The sequence below is a fragment of the Ranitomeya variabilis genome, chromosome 1 (genome assembly GCF_051348905.1).
Source record: "Ranitomeya variabilis isolate aRanVar5 chromosome 1, aRanVar5.hap1, whole genome shotgun sequence".
Taxonomy (NCBI): domain Eukaryota; kingdom Metazoa; phylum Chordata; class Amphibia; order Anura; family Dendrobatidae; genus Ranitomeya; species Ranitomeya variabilis.
In genome coordinates, this window is record NC_135232.1 from 199,759,960 (window position 1) to 199,776,966 (window position 17,007).

Sequence of the window (17,007 nt, forward strand, 5' to 3'; positions counted from 1 at the left end):
TTTTTTTTCCACATTGCTTCAGTTCCTGTGAAGCACCTAAAGGGTTAATAAACGTCTTGATTGTGCTTTTGAGCACCTTGAGGGGATTCAGATTTTAGAATGGTGCCACTTTTGGATACTTTCTGTCATATAGACCCCTCAAAGTCACTTCATAAATGTTATGGCCCCTAAAAAAATGATTTTGTAAATTTTTGTTGGAAAAATGAGAAATCGCTAGTCAACTTATAACCCTTCTAACTTCCTAACAAACAAATTATGTTTCCAAAATTGTACTGATGTAAAGTATACATGTGTGAAATGTTATTTATTAACTATTGTGTTTGACATAACTCTTTGATTTGATTTAAGGGCATAAATATTAAAAGTTTGAAAATTGTGAAAAGTTTTCTCCAAACATCCGTTTATTTTCACAAATAAGCGCACGTCATATGAAATAACGGGTACCAAGATCATGAAGTACAATATGTCAGGAAAAAACACTCAGAATCAGTGAGATACGTCGAAGTGTTCCAGAGTTATTACCAGATAAAGTGACACAGGTCAGAATTGTCAAATTTGGCTTGGTCATTAAGGTGTTAATCTTTGACCCGAAAACAAGAGGTGTTTGTCACATAATAACCTGATCCTCCTAGAAGACTGCTGTCTAGTCAAACGCCAAAATGTTAACAGTAAAAACTCTCCAAGCAAAAGAAATAAGCCTTAGTAAGTCATACAAAAATAATAATTGAACCGATTTTGGAAAAAAAATGACATGTTAATTTTACTGCAAAGAGGATGCCGCTAACAAGAAATAAGAAAAAAAATTATGGAACTAACTTTTTGATTCAAGCTACCTCAAACTTTTTTCATTTTTTTTTCTGACTTTTCTACGATAAATTACAAAATCCAACTTGTCCACAAAATTTTTTTTCATATGACTATGTACTATAGATGGAAAAATAAAAAAAAATGATAGCTCTTGGAAGAAGGATCTGAAAAAAACAAACACAATAAAAAAATCTTAGTCCTGGAGGGTTAACTCAGTGTCATCATTAGATAGGGTGACCAGGAATTAGTAAAGAGCAAATCTTTACATGTGTGGCTGGCTTAACATTTCACACTTTACGTAAAGGTCAAAGTAACAGCTGGAAGAATGAAAGCCTTCTTTTCACATTAGAGAAGAAAAGTACAAGAGCAGCTCCAAGAAAAAGGCGGCTCTCCACAATTACAGAACTCAAGGGCAGAAGCAGGTGGATAAAAAAGGAAATAGTCACAAGGAAAAAGCCGTAGCACATAACAATCAACAATTGTCCTTTACTGGGGAGAAATCCTTAAACAGGACACATACACTCAGCAAGAAGGCCACGGGAACGGCCGGAACACAAGACGAAAGATCAAATAATGGGGTCAAAATCATCCAAACGAAAGGATAAAAAGAGCACGGAAAAGAGACAACACTATGGAGAGTTCTGCAATCACCGGGGCAGAGCAGTGCGCCATGAGGTTGGCATCCCATAAATCTTTTAAATAATTATACCAACAAAATTGCCTGACGACAAAGTCGTTCGTGATATGTGTTGTTGGACGCCACGATCCCTCCTCCTTAAATGTGCACCACGGACAACATTGTATGGGACACTGTATAACACTGCAGGCATTAATACCCATATTAATCTGGCCCTATTCCTTCTTGTAATTTTTAAAATGTAAAAAATGACAATATTTTTTTTTTTTGCCCAAAATACAAAGGAAATGTGACATCTTTAACTTTAGGCCTTTTAGAGATCGTTTCATCTTCAACTTGCTTAACTATTCACCATAACTGTGATTAGGGGTGCCCAAACTTTACATGTCACTGTAGGTATATGTATCACTTTTTGGAACTGTAAGGCAGCACACCATAATAATGCACCGTTAGATGGTCACCAACAAGTGTACGGTCAGCCCTACTGATGGTTAGATTTTGCACACAGCTTCACAGCAGAAGATGCCCCATGTAAAATCACCATAGATTATGTTTTTAGTTGCATTATGACTACATGGACTTTTTAGAAGTCATCAGGGTATTACTTTATGATTATTAATATAATACCTGTAAGATGATAAAAAATGACTGAATCCACTCAAGGATTAGTAAACATGTCTGAAATGTGGAATACATGCATCTATGCATAGCAGACGTGGCGCCTCACTTACAGGCATGGGGATCTTGGATAGCTCTTTTCCTATGCAGTTCTTCATTATGCTCCAGAGATTAAGGCTGTAGTTTGGTTTATCTGGAATTCGAGTCCTTCTCCTTTTTCTAGGTAAAAGATCTTTGCGTTTCGAGTCATAGTAGCTGCTTTCATGTGAGCTATGGAATACCTAGGTAAGAGATGGAAAACGGAGGCATTGCCCATCAGTGATACAGGTCATTGTATGCAATGTACACGTGTGCGGAATTATAAGGCAAGTGAGTATTTTGACCATTACATCATTTTATGCAGATTTTACAACTCCAAACTGTGTAAACGTGGATACTTATTGGATGAAACAGATCAGGTGATGTATTTGTGTAATAAGGGTGGGTGAGGCCTAAGGATATAACACACTTTATCACGGTGTGCAAAATAATTAGGCAGATTGTTTTCCTCAGGCAAAATGGGTCAAAAGAGAGATTTACTGAATATGAAAAGTTAAAAAAATTGTTAAAAGTCTGACATATGGACACAGGACTTTTGAAATTGCTAAAATATTGGGACGTGATCACAGAACCATCAAAAGTTTTGTTGCAAATAGTCAACAGGGTCTCAAAAACGTGTTAAAGGGAACCTGTCACCTGAATTTGGCAGGACCAGTTTTGGGTCATATGGGCGGGGTTTTCGGGTGTTTGATTCACCCTTTCCTTACCCGCTGGCTGCATGCTGGCCGCAATATTGGATTGAAGTTCATTCTCTGTCCTCCGGAGTACACGCCAGCGCAAGGCAATCTTACCATGCGCTGGCATGTACTCCGGAGGACAGAGAATGAACTTCAATCCAACATTGCGGCCAGCATGCAGCCAGCGGGTAAGGAAAGGGTGAATCAAACACCCGAAAACCCCGCCCATATGACCCAAAACTGGTCCCGCCAAATTCAGGTGACAGGTTCCCTTTAAGAAAAAAAAGACGCACATTAACTGCCAAAGATATGAGAAGAATCAAGCGTGAAGCGACCAGGAACCCATTGTCCTCCAGTGCTGTCATATTCCAGGACTACAGCCTCCCTCGTGGCCAAGAAGTACAAGGTGTTCAGTGTCAGAGACATGGCCGAGGTAAGGAGGGCTGAAATCTGGTCTGTGAATGACAGGTCACTGTTAAGCTTTCAAACAGAAGAGGCCGGTCATTCACAGACCAGAGGCAGGTGGAGGGGGCGGGAATCACAGACAGGGAGGAGAAGACCCAGTGTACAGAGTCTGGCCCCTGTGCACCGAAGTCTAATTAATTAGCAGAAACATTTAAATGGGGATTAGAGAAGCACAAAGCCGATTTCTTCTCCAAAGGTATCAATGTGATCAGTATTACAGTACCATTACAGCCATGTCTTTACTTTATATTAAAAAATTGTGCTGACAGGTTCTCTTTAAAGATGAAAGAAATAATGACATGGCTCCTTCCTCACCTGACCTAAACCCTATTGAGAACTTATGGGCACTTCTTAAATGGGATATTTACGATGAAGTAAAACAGTACACTTCCCTGAACAGTGTCTGGAGGCTGTGGTTGGTGCTGCCCAAAAAAGTTGATCATCAACAAATTAAGATACCGGCCTACTGTCACGCATAGTGTGGGAAAGACTAAGTGCAACATGAAGGGATGAGGGAAAGGAAGCCCAGACACTAGGGAAAGGGTGAGTGGAAACCCCTAAGCAGATCTAATAACACCCTACCTGCCCTACCATCCCTAAATTGGTTCCTCACCAATCACAGAGCAGGAAACCTAATCCCTGTATCTCCCTAAAGCAAAGCCCTGGATAGGGAAGGGGTGGGATAACCACTGGTCAGTCCCCACTGTAAACTAAAGACAAAAAGGTAGACAGACAAGGGGAATGAACTTAGCTTGAGCAGACTCAGAGAGGTAACACCAAATGTCCTCAAACAGCTCTGGAGAGGGAGTTAGCTGACTGCTATAGCTCCAAGCCTTCACAAGGGAAAAATGTGAATATCACCGGCAACTCTCTGCAGCAGACTGGGGATTTATAAACACCCAGGTCCAGCTGTGTCAACTAGAGCTAGAAGGAGCTTGCCGCTGGGTCCAAGAGTCAGAAGGATTAAGGAGGTGTCTGTAATGCCATACACAGAGACCTTCTGCAGCCAGATGCAGAGGGACAGTCTGTTACATCTGACACACCCGTGACACCTACTCCGAGGGGAGTTTATGACTTATTGAAAATAAGGGGGACTATATTGGTCACTGATGTTTTTAATGTCAGAAATGTATTTTTGTACATTTTGAGTTTGGTTATTATTCTCACTTTAACGAAAATAAACACCTAAGATGGGAAAATTTATGTTTTTCATTTAGTTGAATAATTATTCTGCTCCTATGGAAGCCAAACCTCACACTTACTTTCTTATACTATATGTTCATGTTGATTAACCTTTTAGTTTGACAGACAGCACTGGAGTTCAATACAATTAAACATCAAAGATACAAATCACCTAATAATTGTACACACACTGTCATTTATCAGGAGAGGTTGAACAAGATGGACTTGTACCTATTTCACCTTCTATATCTATGTGTAATTCTACTTATGCAGTAGAAAGTCTGATTTGGTCTAAATGACTTGAATATTGTTTTTTCATGGTTTACTAGACATTGATTTTTGGTGGATTCTGCAATTCTCAGCAAGAAATTCAAGTAACCTAATGTGTAAAGGAGCTGGCGTGTAGTTATGGGGCTGGGGGATAACTTGCTGATGGTTGATTATTTTGCCTGTCTCATATGATTTGTGTCCCCATAGAGAGACACGTCAGTGCCATCTGGTAACTGCCTCGCACTCCACAGACAGTAACATACATGTTTGACAAAATGTGATAATGATCCAGGATGCCTTAAAATGGCTAACTTGAGTAGGATCCATATATCAGTCATGCATTTGTTTACATCACAACCGTTCTGTGCGGTAGAATGCTGTGATGGTTTTCTAAAGCTAGTTCATTTACATTCTGTACACTCTCCATAATTTGTGTGAGAAGTAATATACTTACATTGTCTTCTAGATGCCAATCATCAGGGTGGCCGCCACTTGCACTGCTCAGATTGCTGCCAGAACGCCTACAATACACATACAAATACATTACAGCAACACGCAGCTTATAAAAAAATTATTAGATGTATATCACTTGCAAGGAAAATATGTACAATTCAACTTTATCATAAGTAGCGCAAGTTGTATTAAAGAGAGACGGTCACATCTTTTTTTGCTTTTAAAATGGCCCTGGTGTGTTATTAGTGATGCAATGCACTAACCACCACTAACATGGTTTTCCCAATGAACAGTATTATGATTAAAAAACACTTTATACCATCAGGGAATTCCCTCACATTCCTTTTGTTTCAGTCATGGGAGTGGCACTTTTTATCGTTTCAACCATGGCAATGGCCAAGGAAATCCTGCGCTTGCGCACTGCCCATCAGCTCCTAGGCATGCGCACTAAATTTGGGGGTACGGTGTCTGGCTTTCAGCGGCTCTGGAGGCGACAGGCAGTGCAGTGCGCAAGTGCGTGATTTCCATCGGCCGTTGCATTCCTGCATTCGTGCATAATATCTTACTCCTCCTTACTCCAGCCATCCTGTGCATGTTTGAGAAAGCCCACGTCCTACTACCAGCCAAAGTGTACTGTCAACGCGCCGTCACGGAACGTTCCCCTGCCTTAACTGTGCCTCCTGCTCGAACATTATCAAATCTGACAGTATCACTCGCCCCAGAACGGGTAAATCCTACCCCATTCAGGGCTACTACACGTGTGATTCTAATTATTATTATTATTTATTGTTATAAGCGCCATTTATTCCATGGCGCTTTACAAGTGAGGAGGGGTATACATAATAAAAGACAAGTACAATAATCTTAAACAATACAAGTCATAACTGGTACAGGAGGAGTGAGGACCCTGCCCGCGAAGGCTCACAATCTACAAGGGATGGGTGAGAATACAGTAGGTGAGGATAGAGCTGATCGTGCAGCGGTTGGTTGATCGGTGGTTACTGCAGGTTGTAGGCTTGTCGGAAGAGGTGGGTCTTCAGATTCTTTTAATTTCGTGATTTATGTAATAAAATGTCCCTGTGGCCTCCTCTACGTAGGGGAAACAATACAACATGTCAAGGACCGTTTAGCGAGCCAAAAATCAACCATCCGCTGTGGGAAAACGTGGCTACCCATCCCTGAGCATTTTGTTAAATTCAGACACGTGGTAGCACAATTGAAGTATCAAATAATCGAACAGGTACCAAGACCTAGGAGGGGCGGTGACAATATTAAGCAACTTAAACTGAGGGAAACATTCTGGATCCATAAATTAGAAACGTTAACCCCCAAAGGACTGAATAGAGAAATAGATTGGTTGTTGTAATTCTTCACTAATCTCTCGTTTTCCTTCCAGACACGTTGAGTCGACAGTATGTTAGGTGAGTTTCCTTTAGCTTACCCCCTCCATCATCTATAACATACATTACTTAGTTCCATAACATGTCTATTTCTCTATACGGCTATTCCTCCCACATATATTTTAGCCTTACTAACTTCCCGACAGTCCAGATCGTACGGCCCTCATCCATCTTCTTATGCATTTCCATATACGCATGTCGTCCTTCTCCCTTTATACATCCCCACGGTCACTAACACCATTTAACTTTATTGGCCCTCTTATATCTTACTTAGCTCCGTAATGTGCCTATTTCCCTATACAGATATCTCTCCCACATACATTTTTAACCTCACTAACTTTCCATTAGTCCGGACCGTATTGACCTCATCTATCTTCATTTTATATTTCCATATACATGTCGTCCTACTCCTCCCAGACATCCCCGTGTCCATATCCACATACAATCACTAGCACCGTATAACTTTATTGGCCCTCCCATACATCCAACCTCTGACATTCCTTCGCCTATACATATGCAGCACCGCTTAACTTTACTGGCCCCCCTCAGGCACATGACCGCTTTTTTACACACCCAACGTCTGGCATGCCTGTGCCCTTACATGAGCGCTACCACCAGCGCTCACCACGCATGCGCGGATGCTCCATTACAGTGACGTAACGTCACTTCCGGTTTGGAGACCGTACTTCCGGTCCAGCGTTACCATAGGCGGCATATAAACCCGCCACCTGTCCTCATCCCGGCACACCACTTCGAGCAGGGCACGGAGCGCCGCTCTTACTGGGGACTCAGGACGCCGCAGGTATCTCAGACACCGCAGGTTTCTCAGCCACTTATTCACGCTGCGTCACCACTGCTTTCCCTCCCTCACACTATATGGTCTTACCTGCAGGTCCAGCACTCCTGGTGCTACAATACTGTTGGGGACTCGCAGACCCGCCATCCTCCTTCTTCTTGGGACACCATATCATACTCGGCACGGTTATGCCACCATTCCAGGACACCGCAGGTATCCTATTTATCTATTTACGCTGCGCCACCACTGTTTTCTTTTATCTCCCCACTGTACACGGTTATTTAGGTACACCATAGCTACCTACCTATCTACGCTGCGCCACCACTACTTTCCCTCCCTTACAGTATACGGTTTTACCTGCAGGTCCAGCACTTTTGGTGCGACATTACTATTGGGGGCACATAAACCCGCCATCCCCCTTCATCCAAGTGCACCATATCGAACTTGGCACGGATGTGCCACTATTCCAGGACACCGCTGGTATCTCATTTATCTATTTATGCTGCACCACCACTGTTTCCATTTACCTCCTCACGATACACAGTTATCGTCCTGCAGGCCCAGCAATCTTGGTACTACTCTACTCCAGGCAGCACATAAATCTGCCTTCTCCCCTCATCATAGCACACTACATCCTACTGGACACGGGAGCGCTGCCTTTATATGTTTTCCAGGATACTACAGGTACCCCAGCTACCTTTCTATACTACGCTACCTATATTTCCCCTATCCGATTGTAATTTACGGTCTTTTACATTCAGGCCCATCACGGATGGTACGGCCATTTCCCTTGATTTTCTATTACTAAGTAGGATTCCCATGTCCTCTCCGCTCCTTCTATCAAGGTATATAACTGTTATCATCTACCTGGGGACACCTACATCTTCAGTAATATATTTGTATATGGATATTTATACCCGGGACTCCTAGGTACATACCACTTTATTCTTTTTACTAATACTACTTTATCTATCAAAGTGACAAGATTTATAATGAAAGGATTGTCCTCCTGCTCTCCTCCTTTCCCATTTATGTACGCACCTCTGGAAACCAAGGTAATCAGCTTACACTACACCTGCCGCCTCCTACATTATCCCATCCTTCCTCACACTCCTCCTCTCAGAGATTATCTATGAGTGGGCATATATGACCCCTGTAATTTGTGACTAATTTTGGCTCTGTATTGTAGATATTTTCTATGATTTTTTGTTTTTTATTGTTTTAGAGTGGGTTCATTTTATTTATACTTATTCTCTCTACCTTGGTGATTGTATATTCATTTTATATTTCTGATCCGTTTTGACTGTATATTTGCTTATTTTCGAAACTGTTGCTATGACTAGTTACTTATACTGTTTCTTTATCTCCTCAGTAACCCCATGAATAAGACCCTGGTGGGTCGAAACGTTGGGTTGGTTTCGTTGTACACGTACTGCTCTTATTACCCTGTGGCGACTTTTTTTGTTATGGCAATAAACCTGTTGAACACTTTTGCATCATACCAAGTCTGAGTGTGCGGTATTCTTCGATATATGACTTTTTGGGCCACACGGTCCGTTCAACCAGCACCTCCATTATTTTGACCTGAGTGCACACCATTATTCTCCTCTACATGTTTGAGAAAGGTCTGATTGACCGAAATGTCACGTATATAAGCACAGCACTGGATTGTCTGGATTATACATAATAAATTCAAGATTTCTTTCCTTTTACTTTTATTTTCTGTATATATAGGCATGTATGTTATAGGAAGCTGAAGAAAATGATATATTGATATCTACAATCCAATGTCTTATTACTGAGAAATCCACACATTTTGTTATGTGTAAATGAGCTGTTGAGGACTATGGGCCAATCACTGATCTGTATGAGAATCTGCCTCCAGAGATTATTATAATAAAATGACACAGTGTGACACATGTAAATAACACAGAACAGTAGTGCTGAATTTTGTATCAAATTACCAGCTGCAGCTCTCACAGCTCTGCTGTATTGCAGCAATATTACAACACTGCCTGTGAGATGGAAGCTGAAGATGAGAGGAACCTGCAGATGTGTCAGGTAGCTCTGTAGGGAGATCAGGAGAGCAAAGAGCGACCATCACACTGGTAACACCTTCTTTTATTTATAACACGCTCTGGAGGCAGATTTTCATGCAGATCAGTGTCCTGCCCATAGTCCTGAACAGCTCATTTACATATAAGTAAAATTTGGATATCTCTGGAAAAAGATATCAGATCGCAGATACCAAGGTATCACTTTTTTCAGCCCATGTAGGCTTGATCCTACTGACAGATTACACAAGAAATGTAACAATTTACCTCTTATAATAAATCCTTTCCATTCTTAAGAATGGAGGAATTTTTAATTTGATAGTTTACTGCTCAATGCCTAGGTTACCGGTCACCATTGCAGTCTATCTATAGTGTCCAGTGTACTAGGCAAAGTGCTTGTACGTTGTGATACAGCTTGCAAGCATTACTCTGAAGCTGGCTAACTCGCTGGTCTGACCTGCTTCAATGCCCCTGCGCTCCTCTGATGCTGCTGTAGCAAACCTGCGTCTGCAGCATGGTAGATCGCAGAGCTCAGGCCAGTGGTGTACCTATTATCCGAACTATCAAATATTCAGGATCACACCGCTTGATGGACAGCAGGAAGTCAGATTTTGGTGTGATTGGCTGTAATCTAATGTGTATGGTGACTTTCAGCAGAAAGGATCAGCATCCTCATCTTCTTCCCCACTCATCACTTAAATGACCAGATGATCAGCCAATTGTGCACATTCATGTTCATAGTGGGAATTACTATAGACTGTAATATAGAGTCAACTCTTAGCACCAGAATCATAATTACAGAAAATAAGTCATTTCACCTAAATATGGCCACAATATTGGTATACTGTAAGATTAATTGTACTAAATTACGTAATTTAATAATAATATATTATAGTAAAGGCAGGAAATAGGCTTAGAGCATGTGGCACTGAGACAGAAAACACAATCTGTTGACACACGATCTCATGTCGTTAGATTACTTGTGGGTTGAGAACCTTTTTCAGTCTCGGAGTCTTGAACACAGCCCATCCCTGGTTTATACATAGAAGTGAGGAATTCTGGGAGTGCGGCATGTCAATGTCAGACGTTCTCCAGGCATCCAGACAGAAAGCCATCATGACAAGCAGGCAGATGCTGTCCATAAATTCCCTGGATGGATATTTTATCATATCTAAAGAAAACTCTCCAGGCGATATATTGTTGGAAAAAAATAGAATCAGATCCAGGGAACGGCACAATGACAGCAGCGTCCTGAGACCTGTTAGTACAATCACATCACACATCTGACTTTTTCTTCTATGCTGAACAAAAAAGCGGAGATCAGCCATAAAGTAGTAATACATTCCTTAAGGAGGACCTGTCACCAAGACAATAGTGGCCAGTGTTTGCTTTTATTTTATTCCTACTGTTCCCCCGAGTATTTTTTTTATATATCTGCCATATGGTTCCAGAGATATGGGCCTTTTTATTCAGTGCTTTACCTGTGGGCATTGCTCACGCAGTAATAATGCAAAGCAGCCTGAAGACACGTCCCCTGAGGATCCTGTAAGCCACGCCTCCTTGTAAAGACCATAAAAACTAACACTCATCTAATTATCACTGGAACTGTATGGTGGGTTAAAAAAAAAGCCAGACATTCCCAGGAGAGTGGCAGAAATAAAAGAAGTCCAAAAATTGGCCACTATTGACCTGGTGACAGATACTCCAAGTCCTCACTGGCATACATGTGTCATAGCAGATATGGCCATGCTCCGTCAGATGTGGCCATGAACCGTTGGCTGCTTTACAAGAGATGTATTAAGGTCACCTGTGCTGTTTGGGGTCAGTTGTTACTGTGATAAAGGCTGGTGCGTCCTCCATGGCATCAAAATACTCTGTCTCCTCATCTTCATCACTGGCCTCCCCTTTTACAGCTTGGACACTCCCTGAAAAAGTGAACAAAATGATGGAATAGTGGTAATATTGGAAGTTTCCATTTCTCACAGCATCTGTTAGGAGTATTGTTTTTAATTATGTTAGGGAATAGAAACATTCTTATTCTATACGCTTCTAACCATACAGACCTTACTCTTTTCACAGCTGAGATTTTGGTACAATTGAATCCATTTTAGGCAAAACCATAAAATAATCCTCATTGAATAAACTTGTGGGATGTTCTTATGTGTGAAATAGTTACCCAGCCATTTCTAAATAGCCAGCGACAAGGCGTACCCCTTTGTTGGGACCCTGAACCTAACAGGATGCTTCTCCTGGGCTAAAAGCCTATAATTACATTATATGGGCAGGTCCCAACAAAGAGGTACGCCTTGTCGCTGGCTGATGGGTTCCCATGAATTGGCCAATTTGTGAGCTAAGTTTCTTCATTTTTTAACATGTTTACTACAGCAGTAATGCACTTCCATGTTTCCATACCATAGCTTTCACTATGATAGTTACAGAGGGGCTCTCCTAGTTTGCACCTGTGCTCATTTGTCTCTTTTTGCAGTGCCGTTTCGCAATTGTGGTGATTTCATTCAGAGGCGAAGCAGAACGGCGCTGGATCCCAGAGAGAGCAGCGGTAGGTGACTATAGTAACTCCCCCACCCTGCACACAATTCATATATACACACATTTAATGAAAAAAATATATATACTAATGGGAGTGCCTCTTTAAAGGACACAGACACCTTTGGGAACCAAATTTTTACTTAAATTAGTCTATTTATAGGTAAAAAAAAATAAAAAATTGGGGGACTTGGGTTTAATTAAAAATGTTGCTCCATTTGCTATAGCTTCTTTTTAAAACTGTCTACGGCTCGCTACACAATGAGTTAACTGAGAATTCATCAGTGAGCTGTTCTGATGCCAGAGTTTAGGCTACATTCACACATCCTAGTTGCTTCAGTTTTCCATTCTTTTTTCTGAAACAGGTAAACTGTCTGATTTTTTTTATCCATTGACTTTTTAGCAATAAATCAATAAAAAATGGATGGAACTCTAATGGAACTCTGAAGAACAGAGTCTGTCTTCCTTACTTCATCCGTATCTTACGGATCACCATAGACTTTATTGGCAGAGTCTGACCCGCACAATGAATGACAATAGGACAGGCACAGCTCAGAGTCTGATGTACCGGAGACAAGAATCCATTTTTAAAACTGATGTGTATATGGATCAACTATATTCTATGCGTCAGCCTTATCATCCTTCTGAGTTCCTCTGCGCTGATTTATGAACACGTAATTCAGATAATGTTTATGTGGACATAGATCAGCTGAGCAAAACTCAGAAGAAAGAAGACACACTCACTGAGAGATTGTCAGTTAACTCATTTTGTAGGCAGCATAGACAGTACAACACAAAGGCTATAGAATACAAATTTTTGCACAGGTAGCAAAAACTTGCTCACAGATTCCCTTTAAGTAAAACCAAACATTCCATATGTACATATCCTTTAGGAAGCTGGATGACAATAAGTATAACTGAACTTGTAATTCAGCTTTCCTGAAGTCCTGAAATGCAAAGGTATCTATTTTACAAGCGGTAATCCTATTAAGTGACGTCTAGCTTTTCCCAAATCAAGTAAAACTGTTATAAAAGCCAAAAGCCAGCGATCTCCAGTGCTAAAGTACTGCACACTAGATTGGAATTGATTATTTTAAAAGACTCACATAAAACACATTTTCCTGCATTATTTAAGCAACTCTGTTTTTTTCCGGCATAAAAACCCTATTACATTCTGAATGTCTCTTTTTCAGCTTTTGTACTCTCACAATATGTTAACTCAGATACATAAACTGTATATTATATCCATATTATTCTATTGGGGACCAACTTCATCAGGCGGTCAGTGAATGTCGAATAGATCTATAGTGTTGATAGGGTCACCAATTAAACAGATACAATTTATTATATGAATGTATGTAAATTGCCAAGGAAAAAAATGAGACCTTTGATAAACCGGCAGAGAAACTCACCCATTCTCACTTGTCCAAGTCAAAACTCTGCATCAAAGCTAAAAATATCATTGGTGCCAACAGAAAATCCAGGAAGAATTAAAACGAAAGTCAGAGCCGCAAAATTCAATGACGACGACTGGTAAAATGCTACTTAACACAGTGGATTTAGGATGTAGAAGTGCAGAGGGTCAATTTTAGACCTGGATTCTGTGTGTAAAAATAATAGCAGCAGCTATTTCTGCACATAGTCTACATACAAAAATAGTGAGGCATTTTATGGCTGTGGGACGGCTACAAGGAAAACCTCAAGAGTTACGACATAGAGACTGTAAAAGGCTTTTAGCTTCTGTTCTGTGAGGAGGCTTGTTTACTAGCTAAATGCAGTTCTGCAATCAATTTTTATTTATTTAGTGTTCCCCAAATTAATTTAAAGAATAGCGAGTGGTATTGGTTAAAAAAATCTGACTATTATATGTTGTAAGGCACCAATAGAAGTGAAGAGGCAGTGACCCACAAAGTTCAAACATAAAAGTCTCTTTAATGCATTATCTTCACACAGAAAAGGTTCCAAGCATATAACTTAAATGCACATAACCTCAGTGTTCAGTTCACACCAGTTCATTACAGCATCCTTTATATTGCAGTCACTACACATGCTAGTCCTCCTCTGACTAGTTCCATGGGTGTCCTGCACCGTTGTATCAAAGTCTCTACTCACTGCTGTACACAGACCTTGACATCCTCCTGTCTGCAGCTGTAACACACGCTGGTCCTTCCTTCGGGCACAGGACAGTCTACCTCCGGTTCACCTCCGGGCACAAGACCTGTCCACAGCCGTGACCAGTCTTCATGGACAGCAGCACCACTGTGTATGCACTCCTCCTCAGACTCAATTCTAAAACCTCTCTATACTACAGGGCTTTTAACAATTGTAATCACAGCAACACTGGCGACTGTAACGCCCCTCATGGCCTCACTACGCCTCCGTGCGCATCCTGGGGAGAACAAACAGCGCCCCCTAGCTGTAACAGGGGTCACTGTCTCACATATCCCCCTCCCCTGTTCAAACCTGTGGGGTTGAACACTTGTCACCCCACATGGGCGTGAGACAGGGCATCTGCATGCCCCTATGACATCCCAGCCCGATACTACACTAAGAAACCAAAGTAGGGACAGGAACCATTGATCGACACATGCATCCCTTCCCTTTGCGTTTCTCCTCCATACTTCCTTACGGGACCACCTGTTATGAACCTGGTGGTTAGGTGCACCTGGAATGACCTGATGGTTAAACTAAAAGACAGGACAAGCTCTGGGAAGTGGGAACTCTGCTGACCGCAATCCTAATCCTATAACACACACACTAGAAATAGCTGTGGAGCGTACCTAACTCTCCCTAGACGCCTCTTCACAGCCTAAGAGCTAACTACCCCTAAAGATAGGAAAATAAGCCTTTCCTTGCCTCAGAGAAATTCCCCAAAGATAAAGGAAGCCCCCCACATATATTAACTGTGAGTTAAGAGGAAAGTCACAAACACAGGGATGAAACAGGTTTCAGCAAAGGAGGCCAGACTTACTAAAAAGACTGAGGATAGGAAAAGGATCTATGCGGTCAGCACAAAAATCTACAAAAAGCCACGCAGAGTGTGCAAAAAGACCCCCGCACCGACTCACGGTGCGGAGGTGCCACTCTGCAACCCAGAGCTTCCAGCTAGCAAGGCAATATCATGTTAGCAAGCTGGACAAGAACTTAGCAAGTACTAAGAAATATATTCAGTACACAATGAACAACAAATGAACTAGCAGGGACTTAGCTTCTGCTGGAGTAGACAGGTCATCAGAAAGATCCGAGAGAGATCTGAACCAGTGCAGATACATTGACAGCTGGCATGGAGTAACGATCTGAGTGGAGTTAAATAGAGAAGCCAACCTAGCCGTAAACGAGGGCAGCTGAGGAAGCAACCTCAGAACCAGCAGTTCCACTCACAGCCACCAGAGGGAGTCCACGGACAGAACTCGCCGAAGTACCATTCATGACCACAGGAGGGAGTTCGAGAACGGAATTCACAACAACCACCCCAGCATCCTTTACTGACGATATGCTCACTTTCATGTTTTACAGTAGGTTTGGGTCAGTCTTGGATGGTTTCAATCTTGTTTATTTTGGGTTCACTAACCCCGCAGCACATCCTGTTAGCTAAATACCGGCCTTCGGGCCCTTGGTACCGTTTTTGCTTCGTACCCTTATCCGTGCCCCGATGTCATGCTGAAACTCTGCGGACCGCACCGACATCTCCGAGTATATGTCTGTATTATGTCGCACCTGAACCTGAGCCTCCCGACACTGCTGTCTAGCGAGCGCTCTATCTAATTCAGCCTGACCCCCACTCCCACCACATGTTTAATGTCCCCAAATGGTGTGGAAAAATTAACCTCCGTGGTCGGGTACTCACGGATTTCCCCTTGGATACCCATCACCTCCACTTTCTGTCCTTTGGGGTTGTCCCCAGCAAAAAGGGACCAATGGACCAGAGTCACTTTACTCCCTTTGTCCAGGAGAGCCTCTGTTCGGCACCCATTCACAAGTACCTGGCACAATCGTGGTTCGCTGCTGGCTGTGCCCGTAGTGGTGATACAGCCGGGCTGGGCACACATAGACTCATGGCAAGTGTTCCCGCAGTCCATGGGCTTAGATATCACCAAACAGTTACTAGCCCCATGCCCGGGCTCTAGTGCAATGTCATGAGAGGGTTTATACCGCTCAATCAATTCTATCAGTAGTTCCAGGGTGCCTAGGTCCCTCAGCCCGACCCAACGCTGCATGTCGGGCGGCAGAGCCCGCACCATCTGGTCAGCCACGATTCTCTCTATCATCTCGTACTGAGAAAAAAAACTCAGGCTGAAGCCACTCCTCCACCAACTGCAATAAGTCATTTGCCTGAGACCTGGCGGATCGAGACTCTACATAGGACCACTGGTACACCCAATGATCACCCCTTACCTTTGGGGTCTCTTCAGGACTTTGCTGGTTGCCCCTCACTTTAGGGGTCTCCTTTCTACCAAGCTGAAGCTCTGCTTGCTTCCACTGCAGCGCCTCCTGCTGCCGCTGCTGCTGCAACTGCATCTCCTGCTGCTGCAGAACCTCTTGCTGAATCCTTAGTTGATTGAGCACAACCTGCTCCAAAAGTTCCTCCATTTCTCCAGCAGACTTGCACAACGATCTGCAGCACTCTCTGGGGTATGCCTTAATTCACATTGCCCGCATTCTCCACCATATGTAAGGCACCGGTAGCAGTGAAGAGGCAGTGACCCACAAAGTTCAAACATAAAAGTCTCTTTAATGCATTATCTTCACACAGAAAAGGTTCCAAGCATATAACTTAAATGCACATAACTTCAGTGTTCAGTTCACACCAGTCCAATACAGCATCCTTTATATTGCAGTCACTACACACGCTAGTCCTCCTCTGACTAGTTCCATGGGTGTCCTGCACCGTTGTATCAAAGTCCACAGCCATGACCAGTCATCATGGACAGCAGAACCACTGTGTATGCTGTTGGTTGTCAGGCTTCACTCTGCCCCTGACACACCTGAGACTTCTCAGACTCAA

The 17,007-nt window shown here is 42.4% G+C and overlaps 1 protein-coding gene across 4 annotated transcripts in view; it reads right to left on the reverse strand.

The window, feature by feature from the left end:
• OSBP2 (oxysterol binding protein 2) overlaps window positions 1–17,007 on the reverse strand; it is a 377,818-nt gene that overhangs the window by 47,337 nt on the left and 313,474 nt on the right. For all 4 annotated transcript variants that reach the window (XM_077291739.1, XM_077291757.1, XM_077291748.1 and 1 more), the window contains 3 exons: window positions 11,266–11,383; window positions 5,210–5,276; window positions 2,176–2,343 (listed from right to left, as the gene is read on the reverse strand). In XM_077291739.1, the coding sequence (XP_077147854.1) occupies window positions 2,176–2,343; window positions 5,210–5,276; window positions 11,266–11,383 (353 nt within the window). The remainder of the gene's footprint in view (window positions 1–2,175; window positions 2,344–5,209; window positions 5,277–11,265; window positions 11,384–17,007) is intronic.